The 24,193-nt window shown below is 33.9% G+C and overlaps 3 protein-coding genes and 1 long non-coding RNA gene across 4 annotated transcripts; 1 reads left to right on the forward strand and 3 right to left on the reverse strand.

Moving 5' to 3' along the window:
• Window positions 1-1,834: 1,834 nt before the first annotated feature.
• Window positions 1,835-13,095, reverse strand: LOC120149951 (protein FATTY ACID EXPORT 2, chloroplastic-like). Its single transcript, XM_039162669.1, has 5 exons — window positions 13,087-13,095; window positions 10,173-10,176; window positions 3,221-3,660; window positions 2,884-3,018; window positions 1,835-2,080 (listed from the first exon to the last, which is right to left on the reverse strand). Exons 3-5 carry the CDS (start codon window positions 3,648-3,650, stop codon window positions 1,941-1,943), a joined length of 705 nt encoding a protein of 234 aa, XP_039018600.1. The 5' UTR covers window positions 3,651-3,660; window positions 10,173-10,176; window positions 13,087-13,095; the 3' UTR covers window positions 1,835-1,940.
• On the reverse strand, window positions 3,970-4,501 carry LOC120149977. Its single transcript, XM_039162687.1, has 2 exons — window positions 4,136-4,501; window positions 3,970-3,987 (listed from the first exon to the last, which is right to left on the reverse strand). The coding sequence occupies exons 1-2, from the start codon at window positions 4,499-4,501 to the stop codon at window positions 3,970-3,972; spliced, it is 384 nt and encodes a 127-aa protein (XP_039018618.1).
• Window positions 13,096-15,371: 2,276 nt separating the features above from the next.
• LOC120149948 (ethylene-responsive transcription factor ERF017-like) lies at window positions 15,372-16,004 on the forward strand. The gene has a single exon (XM_039162666.1). The coding sequence runs from the start codon at window positions 15,387-15,389 to the stop codon at window positions 15,993-15,995; it is 609 nt and encodes a 202-aa protein (XP_039018597.1). The 5' UTR covers window positions 15,372-15,386; the 3' UTR covers window positions 15,996-16,004.
• A 5,572-nt stretch (window positions 16,005-21,576) lies between these two features.
• Window positions 21,577-22,686, reverse strand: LOC120150017. Its single transcript, XR_005518498.1, has 2 exons — window positions 22,220-22,686; window positions 21,577-22,087 (listed from the first exon to the last, which is right to left on the reverse strand). It is a non-coding gene; the product is annotated as an uncharacterized LOC120150017 (long non-coding RNA).
• Window positions 22,687-24,193: the final 1,507 nt, after the last annotated feature.

Here is a 24,193-nt window from a genome sequence, read left to right on the forward strand (position 1 = left end):
TAAAATGATCATTAAATTTATCAATTACCCAATTATTATGATCTAAACTTTTCTTTACTTTTTCATTTTCTTTTTGATTTAGTTTTGTGTGTTAAATCAATTTATAGATTAAAATTTAAGTATGTGTTAGAATAATTATATTTGCCAATATTTTTTTATTAGAAAAGACGATATTATTTTGAGTTTTGGTTTTTTATTTTGGGTGATTGTGTTAATCTTAGGATACGTACCTTCTTTCGATTACATTAATTTGAACAATTTAATTTTTAAGACAATGAATTAAACAACATGGTAAATCATTTCATTTGTTTTATTTCATACGATTTATCATTTACTAATAGTTTCATCCCGACCCTAAATGCGCCCGTGAAGAAGTAAGAACAGGCTTAAGTGCAGCGAGTAGAAGAAGAAAAGAGCAACATGTGCTTCTTGTTATAGGGATCATGGTGACAATGTCACTTTTTGTACAACCAAGACCTGAGCATCGCATCCATTGTATTGAAGTCGTAGATTTAATAAGCATAGGTTAGAAGTTATAATTGTTCAAGGATGCTTAGAGAGTGTTAGAGAATGCACGACTCTTAAAAATTTCAAATTTTTATATAGATTAAATATATTTTTTATATTTTCTATTAATGATCTAATTTTGCATTATGAGATTTTTAATGGTACAACTTTTTAAATTCAAATCCCTAAACATAAAATCTTTCCTTATACTTGCTCTATGTTTCATTTCCTTGGTCATTTAAAACAACATCATCGGCCATGGAGTGTTCTCTGTTGCATGATTATTACTCTACCTTGCTCCACATGGGCGAAGGAAAAGAGAACAATAGTCATATTGGTGCAAGGCTCAATAATGTTGTGAGCCATGGTTCTGCTGTTGGGATAGACCAAAGGGAGAGCGGACTGAAACAATCTATCTGAAAAATTAAAAATACCATATATTTTGATTTTTCTATATATTTTCTATTAAAAATCTATTTTCGTCCCTTGAAATTTTATAAATCCGTCTCCTCCTAAAATTTTAAAAATTCATCCCTAACATAAAATTTTATATATTTTAAAAGTTCATCCCTAAGATAAAATTTAATTTTACGTATGTCCCTTGAAAGTTCCCTACCAATGCCAGCATATGGACCAAATACCCCGAGTCTTGCTCCGTCCCAACTCATCTTCTATGTCGGAAGAGTGTATTTTGATGCAATTTCTGTGAGGAATGTTGGCTTTTATTTAACACCATATATGTGTTGGCATCACCTGAGCCACAGGCTCGATCGGATCCTCTTCCCAGGACTTCTCTTTGCAAACAGCATGCTGGTAACACTCAAAACTAACTTCTCCCAGCTTCATTTGCATTGCTTGTAAGCTAATGTAGGTATGGTAAGTGTACTTACGCATCTGTTTCCTTTTGTAGACTGGTGAAAAGGAACCCATATCCTGGTCCATTGGCGCCAAAAATGGTCGATGACACCAAAGCCAACCTCAGTGCTGCAACTTCACCAGTCTCTGTCTGCTTTGGGACGTCACCCGTTCGTCAAGACGAGCTCCAACCAAAAGCTCGAGCTCATGTTGCCTAAGCTGAGCATATGGGATTCCTTATATATGTTTGATAAAAAAAAACTAAACCTAGATGTGTTATTATTGTAAAATGCAAAGTAAACTGGAAAGTATCTTATAAAAAATATTGAGTCAAGTATTTCTTATGAATACCGTTTTGATATCATTAAAAGCATAATGTTCCAAAATTTCAAATTTTCAAAGCTGAAAAAGCGTGCACTATTTCTTATTGGCATGAAGGAGTAAAAGACATCCAAATACAAAAGCAATGGTCTAAAGAAAACAGTTCACAATTTAAAATGTTAAAGACATAGCAAAGCATTATATGTAGCTGCATACCAAAACACCATGTGGTTTGAGCATAAGACTACTACTTCACACTAGTGCATACTCCTCATTATGCCATGTAGGTAGCCTCCCGTCATCACAAGGGACACAAGCGACACAACACCGGCAGGGAAGACTTTTCCTGACCTCTTGAAACGGGAACCCATCACTCCCAAAAGTGCAGCAGATATACCTTCAAATCAGATATCATTAACGTAAATAGGGTTAAACAAGATGAAGCTAAATCCTATTAATGGCCTCATGTCTATAATTAACATTCGAATGAGAACTTAAAAGATTCACATCCTTATTCCCTACAAGTAAAGGTTAACAAAGTCAGCAACTAGAAGAATCACTTATAATTCTCTTAAGCTTCATGCTAAGAAACACAAGCACGTGTTATCTCGAGGTGGTTTCTGTACTTTCTGTTATGTACTACCTTGGTTCGTGAAAGAACACAAACCATTGTTGGAAAGAACTATAGAGGTGTCTTTTCTTACAACAATAAAACTGGACAACAATCTCTTCCTCTTCCTCTCTCTCACCTTTCAGCACTCTAAAGAACAACAAAATGGCAAATTAGAATTCAGCATTTATGGCAAGTTCAACGCTAACCGGCAGACCCCTTCTTCTATCCTAGTCACTCGATATGTAAACCATAACCCACCATGGACAAGAACTTTAGTCCACGATAAAACCTAAACCATTCCTCTTCCACTCTCTCACCTTTCCTTTTCACAAATGCAACACTGTGAAAATAAACTAAACTGGCAAATTGGAATTCAATGTTCATAACAAGCTCAACACTAAAAGGCAAGCCCCGTCTCTTCCAACCTCACCACTTGAGACACAACCACAATCCACCATGGAAAACAACTTTGGATATCTCTTCCTTTCTTCCCCCAATAGGATAGTACATCATCCTCTTCCCCCAATAGCAACATAAAAACACAACACCAAAATGGCAACAACATAAAAAAAGAGTGACTGACTTACCAAGCCCAATGGATGAGGCAAAAACTGGATTCGTAGGAAGCTGAGTATAAACATAATAGAGCACTGCGGCCGACAACCCTCCCGCAGCAAGCGATTTCTGACTGCCACTCTTCATATAGCCCATAGCACCACCCACTAATACACACACACACACATATTAACAAAAACAATAAGAACCCCTTAGTCAAAATGAAACATCTGCACATTTGCAATTCCAACGTCCATAGCAAATCTATCACCAAATTCATTTTACTACCAAGCTTAAACTTAAGCCTAAATTACCCAAAAACCAAATCAAATATCAGCACCAAGAAGCGAAGGAGGTCAAGAATTTTACCTCCAACAAGTGCAGCATATCCAAGAGTCAACTTCTGGGACATAGACAAAGCCATCTTTCTCTCACCGCCGTCGTCCGGAAACTCCCCTTCTCCTTTACTCCCACTATCGTCTCCTCCGCCGCTGTTATCCCCACCACCTCCGCCGCTTCTGCCTTCAAACTTGTCTCCTCCGCCGTTTCCCGTGCCAACTTCGATGTCGATCCCTCCCTTTTCGGAACCGACGGTGTTGGTAACGATCGTGGGTGCTTTTGAATCAGAAGATACCAGGCCGGCCAAAGTCAACCCTTTGAAATGAAGTTGACGGTTGCTAGGCGCTGCAACTCTGGGGTGACCGGTGTTGTTAAAGAGCTGCTGCCTTTGAAATGGTCCAAGCTTTGGGTGAAGGTGAAGAAGAGAGGACTTCGATACGCCTATAAACAAATCAGCCATTTCTCTTTTGCTTTCCAATTGCCCTTTCCCGTCCTCGGCCTTCCAGAAGAGTTGATTTCTTTGCGGCCATTGTTAACCATTAAATTGGACCAACAAAAATCTGGACCCAAAGGCATGAACCAGGCTGGGTCGAGAAGTTCAGGCCTGCTCCATTGGGCACTGTGGAATACGATCGACGTTCTAAAGCGGTCTAATTATGGTTTTAATACTTTTATTTAGGGGTAAACTAGTCACTAACTTTAGGTTGTGTATTCATTTTAGAACTGAGTAAATTACAAATATGGTAATTAAACTTTTTTTTGGATAATTCAAATTTTTATTACCCAAAGGCAGTAAACTGCACAAAACAATAGAGTTAGAATTACAATAAGCATCAAACAAACAGAAAGGCAATTAAGCCATCAAACAATGTCCCATTGGTTACAAAGATTAATATTAACATAGCCTAGTCTTCTAATATTTCTTCCCCTTAGATGAAGACCAACCAGTTCCTTAATAGCTATGAACATTTCTGTAACACTAGAAGATTGGCTTTGAAACAACCTCTTGTTTCTTTCCTTCCATATAGTGTAAATCAAGGCATTAGATGCAACTTTCATGATGGTAGTTAGTAGGGATTTGCCCTTCCAACACGCAGCAGCCCAATCGAAAAAAGCATCCCAAGAATGATGTTTAAACTGTAAACCATTAAGAGAAAATAAAGCAGACCACAGGGAGGAAGCAATAGTGCACTCAAAGAAAATATGGTCTCTAGTTTCCACAGCAGCATCACAAAAAATGCAGTTCATGTCATTAACAATCCCCATTTTATGAAGCCTTTCTTTCGTAGGAAGACGGTCAAGAAACGCCATCCAGACAATGAGGCTATGCTTAGGAATGAGATGAGGGAACCAAAGTAAAGAGTGCCATTTAACTTTATGATTTTTAACTCTAATCTCGTTCCAGAGAGTATTAACATTCGGAGTATGAGAGGACAAAATAGAGGACACTTCAGTCCTCAATTTTAGAAGCTGTTTTAAGCTCCAGCTCATCTCATTCGGAGTATTAAACTTTACTCTCTCCTATTTCACTAAATATATTTTAAATCTTTTTAATTTTCTTACTGAACTTAATGCATTAAAATTTTGGTCACTCATTCGTTTTCTCACTAATGACATTATAAATGGGCTTTTATAGAGATGCAAAACAACGTCGTTGTAACATCCCAAACTATGGGTTAGTGACTAAATTGTAAAATTTTAAAATTTGGTGATTAAAGTGGAAAAGTTTAAAAGTTCAATGATTTATTTGAAAATAATATCTGAAGGGTTATTGGTAATTATTAAAAGAATTAAAGGGTAAAATGGTCATTTGACTTGAAAATAATATATAGGCATGTGGGGATAAGGATGAGGAGATATTTTCTCCACTTCATCATCTTCTTCTTCTTCTTCATGTATGAGAGAAAGAGATAGCAAGCTCGTAAAGGTAAGTTTTCGAAAAGGTTGGGTTTTGATCATTAGATGATAACTAAGCTTAAGTTATTTTAAAATCAAAAGATGAAGAAGTTATGAAAGATTAAAGAAAATGAGTTTTTAAGTGAATTTTTGGAAAAGAGTTGATAAGTTGAATTTGAAACTAAATTTGACTTGTCATCAACTTAATTAAGAGATAAGAAGTGATAGAATTGGATTTAGAGCATCTTGAAATTTTAGTATGATTATTGATTTCCATATGAAAAATGGAATTTTAAGGTTAAATGTGTATTGAATGAGTAGAAATTAGTTTAAGTATATGTACTTGAGTTAAGAATAGAAAAGGGAATGAAACATGAAGAATTTTAATGAAGAGTTATGGAATTTTCGGGTAAAATCAGTTGATAATTGACGGGTGCATCAGTACACTATGAATGGGCACCGATGCACTAAGACAAAATTTGAATGTGCATCGATGCATGGGAATTTCGAACCTAATTTGGGTATCGATGCATCCATAGTGCATCGGTGCACTCCTAAAGAAAATTAGGAATATGAGTTTATTAAATCCGTTTAAGTTAATAGCATCGAAGTATAAGGTTTAGGCTTTTGATAATCATCTTGAAAATTATATTTATGTAGATATCGAGCCTAAACGAATTATGGAACAATCGAAGAGTTAGGATTGAATCAAAGCAAGTAAGGCTAAGGTGAGTGAAATTTAATTGTACTTATGTTATCGATTAAACATTGGCTTGCGATGAGCCAGTGACAGAGTTATTATGGTAAGAAGTAATTTCTAAAATGTTACGTGATCTTTATGTGTGCATGAGTACATGAAAATGTGTATAGGTGTCATATGTGATTATATGCAATATGTGATATTGAACTACATGAATATATATATGAAAAATATGATAACAACTATGTGATTGCATGATATGTTATCTTATGTGCTATGTGATGTATATATGACATATGTATATGAACAGAGGAGAAATGATATAAGCCATATGAAACAACCTACGTGATTCCATGTAAAGTGATATGAAATATGTGACATGAATATGCAGGAAAAATTATATGAGCTACGTGATAAAGGTATGGAAATTATATGTTTATGAGAAGACATAAGAACAAGATATAAGCTATGTGACATGTGAAAGTGAATCATATGAAAATGTTCTACGTGTAAGTGAATCATGTGTATATATAAATATGTGAAATGACATAAATGATAATGCCAATGTTATGTGATATGAGAGCTAGGGGTATAGTTGGCATGCCAAGAGTAGAGGGTCTACGTGGTCCTTCGGGACATATATGTATTCTTTGGAACATGTATGAGGTCTTTTGAGACACCTACTTGATCATTGGTATATGTATATGATTCTTAAGGAATTTCTATGTGGTCCTTATGGACAATCTTATATGGCACTACGGTGCAATTCTACGTGGCACTTCGGTGCATTTCTACACGGTCCTTCGGGACAAATTCTACGTGGTCCTTCGGGACAAATTCTACATGGCACTACGGTGCAAATTTATACGAGCTGTGGTGACAGCATAGTGCACAACCTCACAATACTCACATACCTTAAGTTCTCAGTAATGTACATGGGCCTATAAAAGATATCAAAAGTATTTACAAGATTCATATGTGATAATGTGTGTATTCCTAAGTGAAATGTATTTGTTATATGAGATTGCTAATTGTCTATGCAATGGTGTGATTTAGAGTTTACATTATATGCTGACATGGTATATAAAGAAATTAGTGATGATAAAATGAGAAATGATAAGCATGTTAATGATGTTATGTTACATGATATGTGCATGTATGTATATATTACAGAAAAGAATATATGCTTTGGTATGATAAGGTAATATCAAATGTTCATGCATTGTAGAAGTTACAGTTAGCATATAATTATGTTTTATATGCCTCACTAAGTCAACGACTTAGCGTGTGATTGTTTCATGCGTAGGTTCCGAGAAGAGGAAGATTGATAAAAGTTATGCAAGACAGGTCAGTTTCTCCTTTCCAAAGATCAGATCAGAAAAGAAATGTATAGTATGTATTTGGTAATAAGGATAGTGGTTGACATGTAAATAAAGGATTAAATCCGATATGTTCTAATCGGTTTTGAAAAGTCATACGATTGAGTTTTGTAATGTTTTAAATGCGTATATGTAATTGATAAATTTTATACGGATGAAACTTAGATTTTTACGAGTTTATACGTATTTTTACGAAAGTACTGTAGTAGTACTAATCTATATTCGAAATTTTCACTGTTCATGGTATTGTTCACGGCACTGTTCATATTGTATATTAATGTTCATAAATACGTATTTTTTTCAAATTTTTATACTGAAGCATAATTTAATAGTATTTATTGTATTTTCTTAATATAAGTTCAAATGTTTTGATATTTTGTAAGAATATTGTTTTAAAAAGTCAATGTGACATATCAGACTCGTATCCGGGTCGGGTACGGGTTGGGGGTGTTACAGTCGTTTTGTTGAAAATTTTATTTTTTAAACGATGTCATTTTAACGCTATTAATAATTTAACGACAGAGTGACAAAAAACCTAATGTATTAAATTTAGTGAGCAAAATATGAAAGTAAGTAAATTTCAGTGATAAAATTTGGATTTTACCCTTTTAGAACTAAAATTTAAATTACTTTAATTTTAACACTAAATTTCAGTTACAATTCAGTGAAGGCACAAGATTGCTAAACCATTAACTACCAGATAATGTGATGTTGGCGTAAAAGTCAAAAAAAATAATTTTTGATTCAACTTCATTTTCTTCATCAAAATTAGGGGGTTTTATCCATGTTCAATCGCAACTAAAAAATCATCATTTCTCGATGTATATAAAGTCGTCCTAAACACTGATGATCATCGTTTTTTATTATTTTATTAGTTTAGATTTTTAAAATTCACAAAATTAAATATTTTTTTTATATTTTTTTAGAGTTTATGACTTTCTTCTATTTTAAGAGTTTGTTCAAAAATTTAAACAATGAAAAGTATTTCTTAGAAAATATGAATAATATACTTATAAATTAATCTTATCATATGAACGTAAGAGGAGATCAAAGCATTAGAATGTTATTTTTTTTTTGAAAAGGGGATTTGTATGATTTATATCAAAATTCATATAATGCACGACGTCATAAGAACCTTGTTAAAAAAACCTCATTAAGCCTAAGTTGAAGCAAAAATAGTGTCACTTCCAAGTAGAATTTACCATACAATCAAGATTGTAATTCCGCCCAACAAACAGCACCGCGAAGCAAAAATTGAACAGCAAAAGAGCAGCCCCAAAAGAAGGATTTAAAACACAACAGCAAAAGGGAGGAAAACAGGAAACAGATCCACCATGCGCCTCCCTCACAGCAGAAACACAACAAAAAATCGTACAGCAAGAACAAGCCAAAACAGCAGCCAACCAAAACACGCCCAGCCACACGATGGCAACAGCTTCCACAATCCATAAAATCACTACGCAGCGATAACACAAAACGAACCAAAGCGAAAACAACATTATGACAGCAGAATACATGTCCATCAGAGAAACCTACACGAGCTGAGCTACCACCTGGCTGCTTGCAAAACCTGAAGAGCAGATCAGGAACAACGACAGAAGGGCAGCCTGCAACTAGCCCCAATGCAACCACTGCACGCAAGGCCTTACGCGCTCACCCTGCTCCATCCACCAAAGAGAAGAGCCTACAGTCCGCTCAAAGCTAACCAATGTCACTGCTACAACCACTGGACCAGTCTAAACGCCAAACGAACCCTCCCAACAGAATAGAAAGGAGAGTCCAAAGCTTCACACCTGACTGCATTCCAAGCTAGTTGGATACATACAATCTCCTGACACTTGACAGCCACCTTTCAGTTGCCCGAAAAACCAAAACACAGACCGCACTTCACCACCGCAACACCTCAGCCTCCAGCAGAACGCAACCGACCCTAATCACACTAACAACATCGACCCTCAATACAAACAGACTTGTTTTACTCAGGACTACAGCGTGTTAAGGAAGGTTGGCTCAAATCCTCCAGTCGCAAGTACTATCAACACTGGAATAAAACATTGGCAACCCAACCTGCACACACAAATCGCCCGAGAAACTACTGCAACAAATAACAAAAAAGCAGGAACATGGAATCTCCAACACTAGGCAGTCAGAAACCAATACAACTCCAACTAACAGAAAACACAGAACTGACAAGACCCAAAACCAAACAAGCAATGAGACCTCCAACCTTGTCTGACCAGTCTGAAAACGCTTAAAGGAAATCACAAGATTAAGAGACCTCAGGAAATCCTGCAGTGAAAGATTAGCTTCAGGACAAAGCCACTTAAACCAAGATCCAATTCTGGTAACAGCCGCTTCAAAAATTTGGCTCTCGCTACACCTCTTGTTCTTGAACAAAACGTCGTTTCTGCGCAGCCAAATGGACCAAATAAATCCAACCAAGGCAATAAAGTCTTTGAGGTTCCCTGGACAAACAGATTGAACGTTCCAGAATGCAAACCATCTTTGCCACCCCCACCAAACAACTTCGCAATGGCAAAATAGATGATCCGTCGACTCACACTCCTTTGCACAAAGTACGCAAGCCATATACTCTGAAACAACAACAACCCTTTTCGCTAGTTCACTTAATACCGGGATTCTTTGTAAACATGCCCTCCAGACAGAAGACACTTCTTTTGGGGGAGCCAAGTTCACCCAAATTAGTTTCCAAGTTCACATGAATCGTTTGCTGCACTATTTAAAGTTTGCATAAAATCCTCCCAAATGTCAAGCTCCCTTGAAAAAAGAGTTCTCCTCTCTTCAATGTTCCACTGCCACCTCCCATTGATTTTCGATCCAAATTCACACAATTTCCCGCTTTCATTGATTTCGAGTGACATGAAGAAAAAAAATCATTTTATAAAGAAAAATGAGGAATGACATGAATATTTTAATAACAATCTTATCACATATGAAAATCAGTGACAAACAATTGATTGACAATGATGATCGAAGGGGTTAATACTTTTCTATAAAAGAATGAGAAAAAAATGGCTAATAGTAGACTCCATCAAGTATTTGGAATGTGATGAAATAAATAGGTGTTTGTTACATGTCTTTATTTTATTGGATAACAAGTTTTTTTAAGAAACATTATAGTAAAATCTTAAAATGATTACAAAATAAAACGGTTGATATATATTTTAATAAAAAATAGTTTATACATCTAAATGAAAAAAATTTATAATTTGAATACTTATTTTGTATTAAAACATTTATTAAATAATATTATAAATCTTACTTACACCGAAAAGAGTATTGTATATATGGTTAGAAAAGAGTTGTTTAATTAAAATCATATGATGCTATAACATTATAAATAATTACATTTAAAGTTAAACAGGAACTTGAAAAATGTATATATGATTCAACTAAAAAAAAAATTCAATGATAAAATGATACTCGTAAACTTAATTATTTTTTTATTTGATTGAATATACATCTCTAGAAGGACAAAAATAATGTGCTTTTTGGACATATTTCTAGGGATCGAGAGTCTTGTTGCACAAAGATTACATGTCTGACATTGCAAACGCGTAAATAGCAACAAAATTCTCTTAGTGCTGGCCGTTCAGTCAGCAGAAATCCTTATATTCAGTTTGGGTTCATTGATTAAATTTCTTTGATTTGAAAAAATAAAATCAGTCAATTGGCTGTAATCCATCGGTCAACGGTGTTGCTGAGCCCGATGAAGGATGCGCTTCAACGTTATTGTGATGGTGCGGGGCAAAACCGATCAAATGAGATGTTGAAAAAAAAATCAACTCGTATAAGATGGTAGGAAAAATATTTATTAAGATAGGGAGATTGTTACAGTCGAAAAAATATCGAGAACATAATGCAACACCTCATATTTTATGTAATGGAAACGTTAATATTAACAAATTAATAAAGCAGAAGACGCATTGTGGTTGCTAACAAAATACGTATTTTATTCGTCACATCTTCTTGAAGATGTATTGTGCTCTTGACGTCTTCTTGATGGCACTATAACAATCATCTCATCTCAAAAAATATTTTCTCTACCATTTATATACACGATTCCAACGCCCTATTTGATTCATTTTGTCGATGGTGCGGTGAGATGCTTGGGGACTAGTGTAATGCGTTCGGGGAAGATTCAAAGGGAGAGGGATTTGGGAGAATAAGAGGAAACGGTAAGAATGAAATTGAAAAATGATAAAAAAAAATTTAAGGTTAATCTTATTATTATACCAAAAAAATGGATTTTTTTATAAAAAAATATCATATATTACTATTTGAGTGATTCATTGTTGATATATAGATTTTATTACGGGAATAAATAAACTTGTTAACAACAAATTCCTTTAATCGATAAATAAGTGATATATGCATGTCACACAACCAGCGTTATATTTGGGTTACGAGTAAAATTAGGCACGACACCAGAATTTAATTCGAGTTTTTTAGAAGAAAATTTTGAATAAAGTCGAATTTGAGTTTATGGTAAAAAATATTTAACTCATATTGACCTGAAAAAAATATATAATTATATCTTAAATGACCAACTTATGTTTTGTTTGGCATAACTAGCTTGCTTTAATTATAAAAAGCCAATAACCTAAACTCGTCAAATAAGTTTATTATTCTTGAACAATCAAATATCATATATAAAATCTCTTTAAGAAATGCTCCTACACCACATTTAGAATTTTTTACCCAAATATATAATTTGTTTTAAAATTAAATATATCAAAGGCATAGTCGTTGAAATGTGTTTTTTCCCGAATTTTAAGTAACATACGGTTTGTCAAGGACCAAAATGAAAGAAAAACAATAACAAATTTTGTTTCTTTTTTTAAAATAAATATGTACGGTATGTGTTGAAGACACATATTAACATGAGTAAACATAACAATATTTGTGTATAAACTTTGTCTTTAATCACTCAATAAGTGTACGACTAAAATTTTATATTTAAACACTTGACAAAATCAATTTCTAACCCAAACCCCATATTGGTTAAATATTTTTTTTATAAAGTGTTTAAACACAGTCTGTTAAACATATATAAAAAAAATTAGGAGGAAATGGATGTTAAGAAAAAATTAGAAATTTAGGGATGATATTGGATTAATGGTAGAAATAGGGATGTTTTTGCAATGCAAGCAAAGACATCAACAACTAAAATCAACTTCGACAAAGTTGCCAGCAACTATTGGCGACTTTGCTCCATTCTGTTTTTGTATTTTTAGGATCAAATTAAAAGTATATGGACAAAAATGAAATTTTACAAAAAATACTACAATAAAAATGAACGGTTGATTTAAGAAAGGCACCAAACATTAATTAATGTTGATTCATGAAAATGAATTAATCCTCTACTTCTATTTCTTTACAATTTGCTACCTAAATGTAAAAAAATATATATATTGGATCAAAGTTGTCTTCATTTGTCAATGACTTTATCAATCACAATAGAAACATCCATATACCATCCTTAAATTCCTAATTATTTTCCGACATCTATTTTCCTTAATTTTATCAATACATACTTATTGAGTAATTAAAAATGACATTTATCCATAACAATGTTATTTCTTTGCTCCTACTCATATGTCATATTAACGCCTCTCTAACGCAAACTTCGAAACCTTAATAATTCACCCTTGTTTTGCACGACCAAGGTGGACCTGTTAAAATCGGAAGCGCGTCAACAATGATGTGCAATCTCTAAACTTTTGGGACCAGAACCAGGTGGATGACCCGAGTGATTGGGGTTTGGGACCAGTGAGTCAAAACTCAAATTGTACATGTACACAGGTATCAAAATGGAAAAAGGAACTTGTTCACAATAAATGAAAGAGTAAACTATATGTTTAGTATCTAAACTATTACTTTTATTTTTGTTTTGGTACCTAAACTTTTTTTTTAAACTATATCTAACATTTAGTTTATATTTCAATTTGGTACCCTACCTTTTAAAAATTAACAGAAATACTGGCATTGCATTTTTTATTTTTTTAATGACGATATGACATTACATTATGGTGATACATCAACACCACCGTTAAGTTTTTTACGGTGGGTACCAAAATGAAACATTAACTAAACATTAGATATGATTTTGAAACAAAATAAAGTTTGGGTAACAAAATTAAATAACAGTAATAAATTAGGTACTAAACTTATAGTTTACCCTAAATATAACATGCAATAAAGATGGGGACATGGTATTCCAGAATCATTCTGACGTTTATCCCATTTCCATTAGGTTTATGAAAGAAAACGAACTTATATACGGCCAAAGAAAATTTGACAATTCCATTAAATGTACTTATCATCGTCTTCATTTATTTTTCTTTCGCAAACGCATATTAGGGATGGATACATGTTATAAGCGGCAGTGACCTTATCAGACTTTGAGTCTAATTATCTCTTAAACTATAAGTAATTTTAAAATTATTGCAATTAAATCTTTATTTTTCTCATAATTTTTTGATATAATTGTTTTTTATGTCAATGTAAGTTTTAAAATTAATGGAATTAAGCCTTAATCCTAAATTTGTTTGATTTAATTACATTTTAAGATATTTGAATTTTAAAATTGATGAAATTAAACATTTAATTTCTCATTTTTAATGGTTTAATTACTTTTTAAAACCTTATTTATTTTAAAATTAAATAAATTATCCCCTCATAATTCAATCATGACTCGGTCGCTCCACGTATCATAACGGGGCTAGAGTGAGTCCTTCAAAATCTTAAGTACGTTTATGTTCCCTTGTATATTTATTTTTATATTTAAATTGACTTTAACCTAATAAGATCAAGTGCTGACAAAAATGTCAGCCTCTTGTGGCGCCCCTATGTTCCTTCCAGAATTCCTTTACAGTTTTGAGAGCTCCTACTTGTATGGATGCATTGGACCATCACTATCGAAATCAGATTTATTTTACATTTTATAATCCTTTTGGAAGATAAAACCTAATTTTACTATATTATTCTTGAAATTATTTTTAACACGAATATTTGTCTTTTTATTACATTTTACACGAATATTGTATGTATTGTATATATTTTTAACACAAATATATTATTTCAAATGTCTAAACGTACATTCTTTATTCTTTCCTTGAGAGTGCTTCTGTTTTTTTTTTCTTTGGATGAAGTACTTGACATATCCTAAATTAAATTCAAAAGATTTTATTATTTTTAAAATTTAAAAAACGTATAAATTATTATAAAATGATCACCAACAATTTAGTTTCAAAAATTTTGATACACATGTTGTGTAAAATTTAAAATTTACAAATACATCTATTCAAAATCCATCTTACATATCTAAATTATCTTAAATTTTAAATCTTAAACAGTTAAATTCATACTTTAAACCCTAAATCTTAAATTTTAAATATTAAACTTTAAATAATATAATCGTAAATACTAAATAAGACAAATGATATTAATACGATTTGACTTGTGACCCGTTAGTGTACTAGATAATAACTCGGTTAAATTTTTTAGATTATATATAGGGTTGTAAACGAGTTGAGTTTGACTCAACTCGAAAGTTCACGAACTTAAAATTGTTAAACTCGAAATAAAAAATTGAAACTCAAAAAAATTTAAACTCGTAGCATTATAAGATTTAGCTCGATTGAAGCTCGAACATGAATCTTAAACGTATGAAAACCTCATACTGCATTTAAAAAATACAAATATAAATATTATTAATAATTTAACTTAAACAATTTAAAATGTAATATATTATTTTTGAGTTATCTACGATATTTTCAAATTAAATGTCAAATAATTAATTTCGATTGATGAAAAATTCAATTTAAATATTAATAAACTTTAATAAAATTATACTTAAATAATTTACTATCTATTTTGTCTCGATGTAGTGACCTAATACGTGACCTAATCATGTATGAACAGGTTCACTAACGGTTCCTACTTCCAAGGTCCAACCGCGTTATACTTTAATTTTGGGGCCACCAAAAACTTCCACGTACTCGCTCTGTTTACTGATTTACTCCACTTCAACACGCTTAGATCCTTCAACAAAAGGCAGTATCACCCGCTTCACCTATAAATATCTCTGTCAAGCAGCCGCCATTTTCATTATTCGAAGCTCGTACGAACATTCAAAAGAAACTATTTTCCCAGTAACATTCTCGGGAACCAAACAACAAACTGTTCTGATCAATACATGGCGAATCCGCAGCCCAAATCACACATGCACGTTGAATCCAGCACTAGTTCTTCTCCCAAGTACAAAGGCGTACGACTACGTAAATGGGGGAAATGGGTGTCCGAAATCCGACTCCCGAACTGCCGCGAACGTATCTGGCTAGGTTCTTACGACTCGCCGGAGAAAGCCGCTCGGGCGTTCGATGCCGCACAATATTGTTTGCGTGGCAACAAAGCTAAGTTCAATTTTCCCGACAATCCTCCGGATATTGTCGGGGGAAGGTCGCTTAGTCCGCTCGAAATCCAAGCGGTCGCGTCTAAGTTCGCGAACGAGTCGACTAATAACAGCGCTTCCGATAACAACAATGTGGGAACGACGACGGGACAGTACGCGTTGTCTTCGTCGGATGGGGGAGGCGCCGCCATACAAGTTGAGTGCAATGAAACGATGGATTGGTCGTCGTTTTTGAGCATGTTGGATATCAACGAAGGGATGTCCGACTATGGCTTTTATCCGGGGGTCGGTGACCAATTTTATCCTTCGCCGGTTTACGACGAAGCCGACGATAATGTTAACGGCGACGGCGACGGGTTTTCTCAGCAGTCATCGTTTCTTTGGAACTTCTAAAGGCCAAAACATCTCATTTAAAGTTTTTTCTATATCCGAATTTTCGGATTTTTCTGTTTATCGATACTTTTTCTTAATACATTGTAGAAGACTAGACTAGCTGGATAATCATGAATTCGGCGAATTTTAGCTGCCGGAATCGTGATTTTTTCCCAGCTCGAGAGCAACGGTGAAGCTACAAGAGAGTCGATAGGTTTTGGTTTTTCAGAATATTTTTGAAACGTATTAGTACCAATGTTCTAGAAATATTTTGCCATATACGGTGGTGTAAGTCTTATAAGAATTTTGTTCAATATTTTTTTCTTCAAAATATATAGACAAGGGTAAAGGCAAATGACCAACCATTGAGCCAAAATTATTATTTGTTGTTATCGTAACTCTTCGTGATATAATAAATATATTATATAATTTTAGATAATATTTAATTTATTATATAATATTATAAATATTGTTTATATATGTAAAAAAATGAATATATATATATAGTATCATAGTTAAAGAATTATTTAAATTAGAATCTAATAATATTATAACATTATAAATAATTCACTACAGCAAAATAGATTTTTACCAACGTTTTTTAGTCATATAGCAGCGTTTTTAAGCGCAGCTAAAAACCCTTGTGGCGCAAAACAAATGCTGCAAAAAGCACTGCTAAAACAAACGCCGCAAAAAACTATGCTAAAACAAACGTCACAAAAAGTTGCGACATTGGTGAACTACATGCCGCTAAAGGTTATGTGTTTTAGCGGCATTTTTACAACTGTCGCTAAAGGTTGTGCCATATAGTGGTGTTTGTGAATGTAAAATGCCGCTATTGACTACTTCTATAGTGACGTTTTCTTTATAAATGCCGCAAAAAATCTAGAACTTTAGTGGCATTTTTTTAAAAACACCGATATTGACTATGTATTTAGTGGTGTTTTTTATACAAATGCCGCTAATTAAAACTAATTTTTCAAATGTTGTTTCTGCTCTTTTGTTACTCAAATTTAAAATTTTAACTTGTAAAATTATCCAATAAACTTGAAATTCATAATAATAAATAAAAGTTAACAATAAAATAAATATAACGTAGTTTAATATTGTTAACTAGAATAAACAAAAGCATATATATAAAATAACACCTACTATAGTGGACTCTAGGGTTGATTTTGTCGTATCATCTACATCATAGCTTGAAGTTGATTTTGAACGACTTCTTTGAGAACCTTCATCGATTCTTCCATCATGATGTCACCTCATTAGCTCAGCAGTCTTTGAGGACATAAAAAGTCTTTGAAGCCTTGATCGAATGCTGAAGAGTAAATTAAAACACAGTTAATAATAGTTTAAAGAAAGCAATATAATCACAGCAAAGCTACTAGCACCAAAAGTGATGGAAAATTCAATATAATCATAATGCAACTTCTATTGGTGTATCTAAATTAATTAACAGCAACTTCCCCCGCAACCAAACGAAACAAGTGATACAAGTGAAAATCCTTACCTGCGTCCGTGTCTTATATGCCCATGTTTCATTTTCAAACATCAATGGTGGGGCATGGACTATGAGGTAGAAGATAGATGTTTTGGAAGATAAAAATAAAGTATCATAGTTAACAAAGTTATGAAATTTGTAAGGATTTTTAAAGATCCTTAAACAAGTGAAATGTTTCTGCTGCTAAAGGATTTTTCTCTTGTATTTGATTTATTTACCTGAAATGTGCATCAAAATTAGCTGCTAATGAACTTAAAAATAAGAACCAAGAAACTGTCATTCCCCAACCTTATTCCTCAGCTTTTTACGTAGATTATTGGTATAATTTTTCTTCCAAAAGAGTAATAATGCACAATCAGAATATCACATTTTTTAAAAGAAAAAAGTTGAATCTGTTTTAGAGAACCAACAAGCTTGGATGATTTCATCGAAGATATAAGAACCGAGAAAATATCATTCCCAAACTTGTGGGACATCCGAAACAGTGCACAAACCTGTGTTCAGACTCAGAATCACAAGAATCAACACGCTGAAATGGTATAAAGACATCTCATTTTTCAAATTTACTTCCAAGTATGTTTCATGAAATGGAGTGTAATATTTCCATAATATTCAAAACACATTCTTCAGTATTCTCAGAGGCTCACAAACCTGTGGATCATCCGAAATAGTGCTAAGACTTTGCAACTGATCTGTCAAGGATGAAGAAGCATCACCCTGGGCACCGAGAGCAAACACGTTCTTGGATGCAGAAACAGTGAAGGATGAAAAGTACGAATCAGATAAAGACTTTCCTACAATGATCTTCCCTACAAGCAAGCATCAAATCAGTGTCCCACAGAGAATACTTTTGACAGTACAAAAATTATATTAGCAAATTCAGATCCATCTTCATTAGAGAATAAGAGAGACCAAAAGACAGGGTCACATTGGAAATAGGTTTATAATGCAGCAATTATTCGCCTATATATCATTTTCAAAATAAATTATTTGTATTTTCTGCTTAAAGTTCCCTAACTGCAAAATTAAAATATCTCTTTCCATTTGATGGTTTCTGCTATTACACTACAGCATCCTCTTTTAAAATTCCACTTTCACATTTATGATTTAACTCAGCTCTTCATTTAAAAAACTATAAAATTCTTCATTGTAATTCATTTACTGTGACAAATTCAGCAGTAACATTTTGAATCATATCTAATCAGTCCTTCAACAAAGCACCTATTGGCCATTGCGATTCCAAAAATCAAGGAAAATTCAAATATTCATACTTCAATTATAAATTTCATTAAGAAAATGAACACAGTATTTGAATTCGTTCCTTTCCGCGTCTGGATCATACTACAACTCAGATCTTTTTCCGCCGTTGTTTCTAACTTCATCAATAAAAACAACAAGCATCGTAACAAAACTTGCTAAAGCTAACCGATCACTGTTTCATCAACAACTTGTTCTTAATCAGAAAACGGAAAATGAGATTATATTAGTTAAAGGATCCCTAGGAAAAAATCATGAGCTTATCAAGTTTCCAGAAACGAACAAAAATAAATGGATACCATTATAAAATATTTCAGTAAATTTTAAAAATCGTTACCTTTTTTTTATTTACCGCAACTTCCCCGCAACCAAACGAAACAAGTGAAACAAAATAATAAAGTGACCTTGGCAGCAGCGGGTTCTCCGTAGAAGTAGGATAAAACAAACAAGGCTAGGGGAGGAAGCAATTTTGAGAAGAAAATGAATCACCTAAATTTGGGGTCTTCAAAAACTGCTTCCGATAATGAAGATGTCCGACAATGAAGAGAAAGTGAGATCGGTGAAGAGAAATAGGTGAAGAAGCAGTAGATTAGGCGAAGAGAAACTGAGATCAGCGTTTTCAACGGCGTGTGGGTTTTGGGTAAACGACGGGAATGAAATGCAAAACTTAGAAGTAGCAACTAGGTCAAGGGAAAAAATAAAGAAGGTTAAAGGGACTTAGAAATGCAAAACTTACGGCGTTTACTAAAAAAATGCCATTAAAATATGAATATGTTGTGGAATTTTTAGCGATTTTTTTTCATAAATGTCATTAATGTTACCAGATTCTGGCATTTTGGCTTAAAACGCCGCTATATGCATACCATTATTTATGTTTCTATCAAAACGCCGCTATAAGTGTCGCTACATACCTCTTTCACTTTAGTGGTTTTTAGCAGACTTTTTCAAAAAAACGTCACTATATATCACTATATCGCGGCGTTTTATCAAAAACGCCACTATACATGATTATTGCGGCGCTTCCCATAAACGCCACTAAAATACCCTTTTTAGCGGCATTTTACAAAAAACGCCCCTATATATCAGTTTATTGTGATACTATAGGTTAATGACTATTGCGGCATTTGTTATAAAAACGCCACAAGAGGTTTAAAGTTACCGGTGTTTGTTAAGAAAACGCCGTTAAAAATGCTGATATAAACCCATTTTGCTGTAGTGATTGTATTTGAATTTGAAAAAAAAAAACTTGAATAAATATAGTTCGTTTGATTTAACTAAAATTTCATAAATTTATCTCGAGTTTTTCTAAGTTAAAAACGATGAATTCTATATTTCATATCATAGCATGTAAGCTAGAAATGGTCTTATCTGCACAATCTTATGTTTTCTTTATTGAATATGCTTATTGATTTGTAAACAATAGTTTAATGGAATGGTTTTAATGTATTATCATTGAGAATCATTGCATTTCCTTGAACATTTGTTTTCTTCTGAGACTTGTAAAATCCCAATTCGTCTGATAAGCCCGATCAGTCTCCTGTATTCGATTTGTTGGTCAATATCCGAGCCAACTTCAATTGCTTCGATCTTCATAGACTCCTGAAGTGGCGGAGATGCTAGTTAGCATCAATCAGAGTTCTTCGATGCAAATGGGGATTGCAATGATCCGGGCCTCATTTACGAACACAACTCGTCTCTTATAGAAAGGTCCTTGTTCTCTCAACTACGAGATATGCCCCATTTATTTGTGTTTGTTTTCGTGTTTTAGTTTAGGCATTGTCTTACAGTTACCCGCCCTGCAACATGTTCGCAGCGAGAGGAACGAGTTGACATTCAAAAACCACTTTCTTACCATAATATTTCAGGTCGACCGCTTTGCCGATATGGGACCTTCTGCACGGACACATTTCAGTGATAATGGCTTTACGTGCTTGCAGGTTTTGGATTATATCTATGCCTTCTATCAGGTATGACTCGAGTTATCGGGATGTTGTTGACACAAAATGTTCAAGCATAACATACGGACTGAATTCTTTGTATGCATTGCTGCTGTTGTGTAGAACATGTCCAGTCACGAAATAGAGGTTGCTATTCACAGACTCGAGGCATGCCGAGCGGTGTAATCTAGCAAAGAGACGGGCTGAATGCGGTGGGTATGTGATTTTCAAACCAATCGACTTCTTAGGAAGCCGCAGAAGCTTCGAAATGTTGAAGCGTGTTAGCGGGGATAATAACAGTAACGTATATGAGCTTTTGATTAGAGCCTAAAACGTCACGCATCATATATAGCCGCATTGACAATGGATTGAATCTTCAGTCATAGCGCCTAACATTCGGCCGACAGCGTTCCCCGAAAGCCGGTAGACATGTTAGGATTAGGGTTGGCAAGAAACGTCAAACTCATCCGGTTATTATCGCTTCGATCCTATAAAGGAAAATTGAAAAACATGAATTCTACAATAGACCAGTTATGATGATTTCTGAAAACATGGAGAGAAAAAAACTGCTGCTATTATCTGGCAAAACATTAATAATACACTTCTTTTTCTCTCCCCTCTTCCGATTTTTCTTCTTCTTTTTCATTTGTTTTTCAAACTCCAATTCGTGTTCCGTTTCCTCCCATGTTGTAACACCTAATTTTGTCTGAACATTTCAAACGAAATTGAAGACATTCAAAGATAAATACAATTCAAGTGACTGTGGTGACGTGTATTTGCTTAATCGAATTAATTCAAGCAGCTTTGGTGGCGGGCGTTAGATCTATTTGGGTTGGAGACCATACATACTTACTTTTGGATTTAGAAATTTAAATTAAAATCAAAACTTAAGATACCCAAATTTAAATGTCTAAATAAAAATATCCATTTACAAACTCAAGTAACCATTACAACCATTACATTCAAGCCTAAACCCTTTTGCACCACATTAGCAGCTGGTCCCCACTCCCCAGCTGCCAGCACCTCAACCGAGCACCACAGTGGTCCCGAAGCCACGACAGCCGCCAACAAGGCTCCATCGAGCACAGTGGTCCCTCACTTGTGCTCCTCAACGCTCCAGCTAAGCCCCAAACGCTCCAACAGTTAAACAAACCAGACTCCTAATCTCCATCGAAGCCACACGTGAAAGGACAAAAAGAAAAGCATTGGAAATTTATTTTTTCATTGTAGCAGGGGTTGTATAAAAACCCCCAAAAAAATAAAAATGGAGAGGAGGTCCCTGGTTCCCCACATCGAAAAAGAAAAGGAGAGGGGAGCATTTGTAATAGCCTCCTCAGCCCCCGTTCGAAAAAAAACACCATTGTAATAGCTCTCCCATATTTTTCAATAAAAAAATTGTGAGCAAGAGGGTCTTTTTCCTGCTTCAAAGGAAACCAAATGAATACAACAACAAAAAACACATTTCCAAGGTTTTCCTTCTTTTTTTTTCCTTTTATTATCGAACAAAAAGCAGTAAAGAAAGCAGTAAAAACAAGATGAGAGTAGTTTACCTTTAGGGTCGGTTTTTAGGTTCGTTCGGCCACCATAGATGGTGGCCCATGGGAGAGCAGCGCCGATTTACGGCTAGGAGGCGACGGTGTCGTGTCTAGGAGGCTTGGTGGCCGAGTTCTTTGGGGGCGCCGGTCACGTGAGGAAGGAGAGGGACCCCAGAGGTTTAGGTCTAGACTACGTTTAAACCGACCACCGTTGGTGGTGGTTGTAATTTCGGCTGAAGCCTATTTACGGCATGGGTTTTCGGCCTAGGATGTTTCGAGCTTGAGGGAGAAGGAGAGTGGAAGAGAATTTGAGGCGTTTTCGTTCAGGTCGTTGTTTGGGCTTCCTTGCTGGAGCGACGGTGGTCGGAGTGAGTTCGCGCCGATGTACGGCGTTTGGTCGGCGACGTTTGGCCTTTGAGTCCTAGGGAGAGCGGCGGCCACGTGTTGAATGGAGGGGATAGAGAGTAGAAAAAAAGGGGGGCGTGGGGGGCTTAGTTTAGGTTAGTCTTAGGTTTTTTTTAGATTAATAAAATTAGGTTTATTCTATTTTTTTTTGGTTATTCTCCTTCTGGTCCCCTTAATCTTTGCCGCGTTTTCCATCTTAGTAATTGATTTTGGGTTATTTTATTTTGATTTCTAAGGTCTGACAATGCTAATTTTTCTTTTTGTCTTGTTAGGTGATTATTAAGGTTAAAAATGATAAATCCTGTTTGAATCTCTCATATTTAGAACTGTTTTTACATTATAGTCACTGATTTTTTATTTATTTTAATTTTGGAATATTATTTCAATTTGGCCACTGTTTTCTATTTTATTTCACTTCAGTCACCTGTTCTTTTTTATTATTCAAATTAGATTCATCTGTTTATTACCTTTGTTTTAGTCACTGCTTTATTTACAATTTGTTTGCTGTTATTTTATTTTTTTCCATTTTAATCCTTCTTGTTAATACTACCCGTGATGACCCGACTTGGGGTATGATTCTTGTTATTTATACTCCCGGTAAAATTTTAATTTTAACCGCTAACCCACTAATTTTCTAACTTCTAATGCTAACTTTTATTATATTCGAATCATTTTACGACCTCGTGACGACCTGTCCTAGGGAATGATTCGCGTTATTCACGGTCCGGGTAACAATTAAAAATTAACCCATGAATTTTAATTTTATATTCGATTGTTTAATTATTGTTATTTATAGTTTTGCCCTTCAAAATTATGTTATTTTAATTTATGCTCAAGATTATTAATTGTTTACATTTTAGTCATTTCATTTCCAGCGTTTAATTTTATGCAATTTCTTAATTTAAGCTTTATGTTATGATTTCTTTCATTTTAGTTCTATTTTTTAAATTGTTTCAATTTTGTCTTGTATATGTGTTAATTGCTTTTTAATTTTTGTCTTTAATTTCAATTTCTTTAATTTAGTCCTAGAATTTTAGATTTTAAATTAAACCTTTTGATTTAGATTTTTAATATTTTAGTCATAATCTAGATTACTTAGATTTTAGGTCTAGTCCTTAAATTTAGACTCCTTTAAATTTGGTCCCTAAACTTTTTATTTAGGAGAATTCTCGATTTGGTCTGCGCTTATGCTCGATGTTCCAGATTAATTATTTGATTCAATAATTGACTAAAAATAATTAGAATTAATATTATAGCCTCCATCTTAAGCTTAATTTCACATTTAGTCCTTAAATTAGGTGAATTCTTAATTTGGTCATCGCTTTTGCTCGAGGTTTCAATTTAATTATTCGATTCAATAATTTATTAAAAAATGACTTGAGTTAAGATTAGAGCCTATAATTTTAGGGTTTATCCCTGAGTTCTTTAAATTCATAATTTGACACTTTAAGTTAGAGATAATCCTTAATTATTTCATTTAGTATAATTAGGTTCCATAATCGATTGGTTGACTGTATTTTGATTTTTAAATAAGGCACTATTCATTTATTAGGGGTTAGTAATGTATCTTCCGCTTTTGTTCGG

The sequence above is a fragment of the Hibiscus syriacus genome, unplaced genomic scaffold (assembly GCF_006381635.1).
Source record: "Hibiscus syriacus cultivar Baekdansim isolate YM2019G1 unplaced genomic scaffold, ASM638163v2 tig00111013_pilon, whole genome shotgun sequence".
Lineage (NCBI taxonomy): Eukaryota > Viridiplantae > Streptophyta > Magnoliopsida > Malvales > Malvaceae > Hibiscus > Hibiscus syriacus.

Coding starts and splice junctions, on each gene's coding strand:
- LOC120149951 (XM_039162669.1), bottom strand. CDS start 3,650: ATGGCTGATTTGTTTATAGGCGTATCGAAGTCCTCTCTTCTTCACCTT. Junction 3,019..3,220: donor ATATGCTGCACTTGTTGGAG/GTAAAATTCTTG, acceptor TGTGTGTATTAG/TGGGTGGTGCTATGGGCTAT. Junction 2,081..2,883: donor TGCCTCATCCATTGGGCTTG/GTAAGTCAGTCA, acceptor TCTGATTTGAAG/GTATATCTGCTGCACTTTTG.
- LOC120149977 (XM_039162687.1), bottom strand. CDS start 4,501: ATGGCGTTTCTTGACCGTCTTCCTACGAAAGAAAGGCTTCATAAAATG.
- LOC120149948 (XM_039162666.1), top strand. CDS start 15,387: ATGGCGAATCCGCAGCCCAAATCACACATGCACGTTGAATCCAGCACT.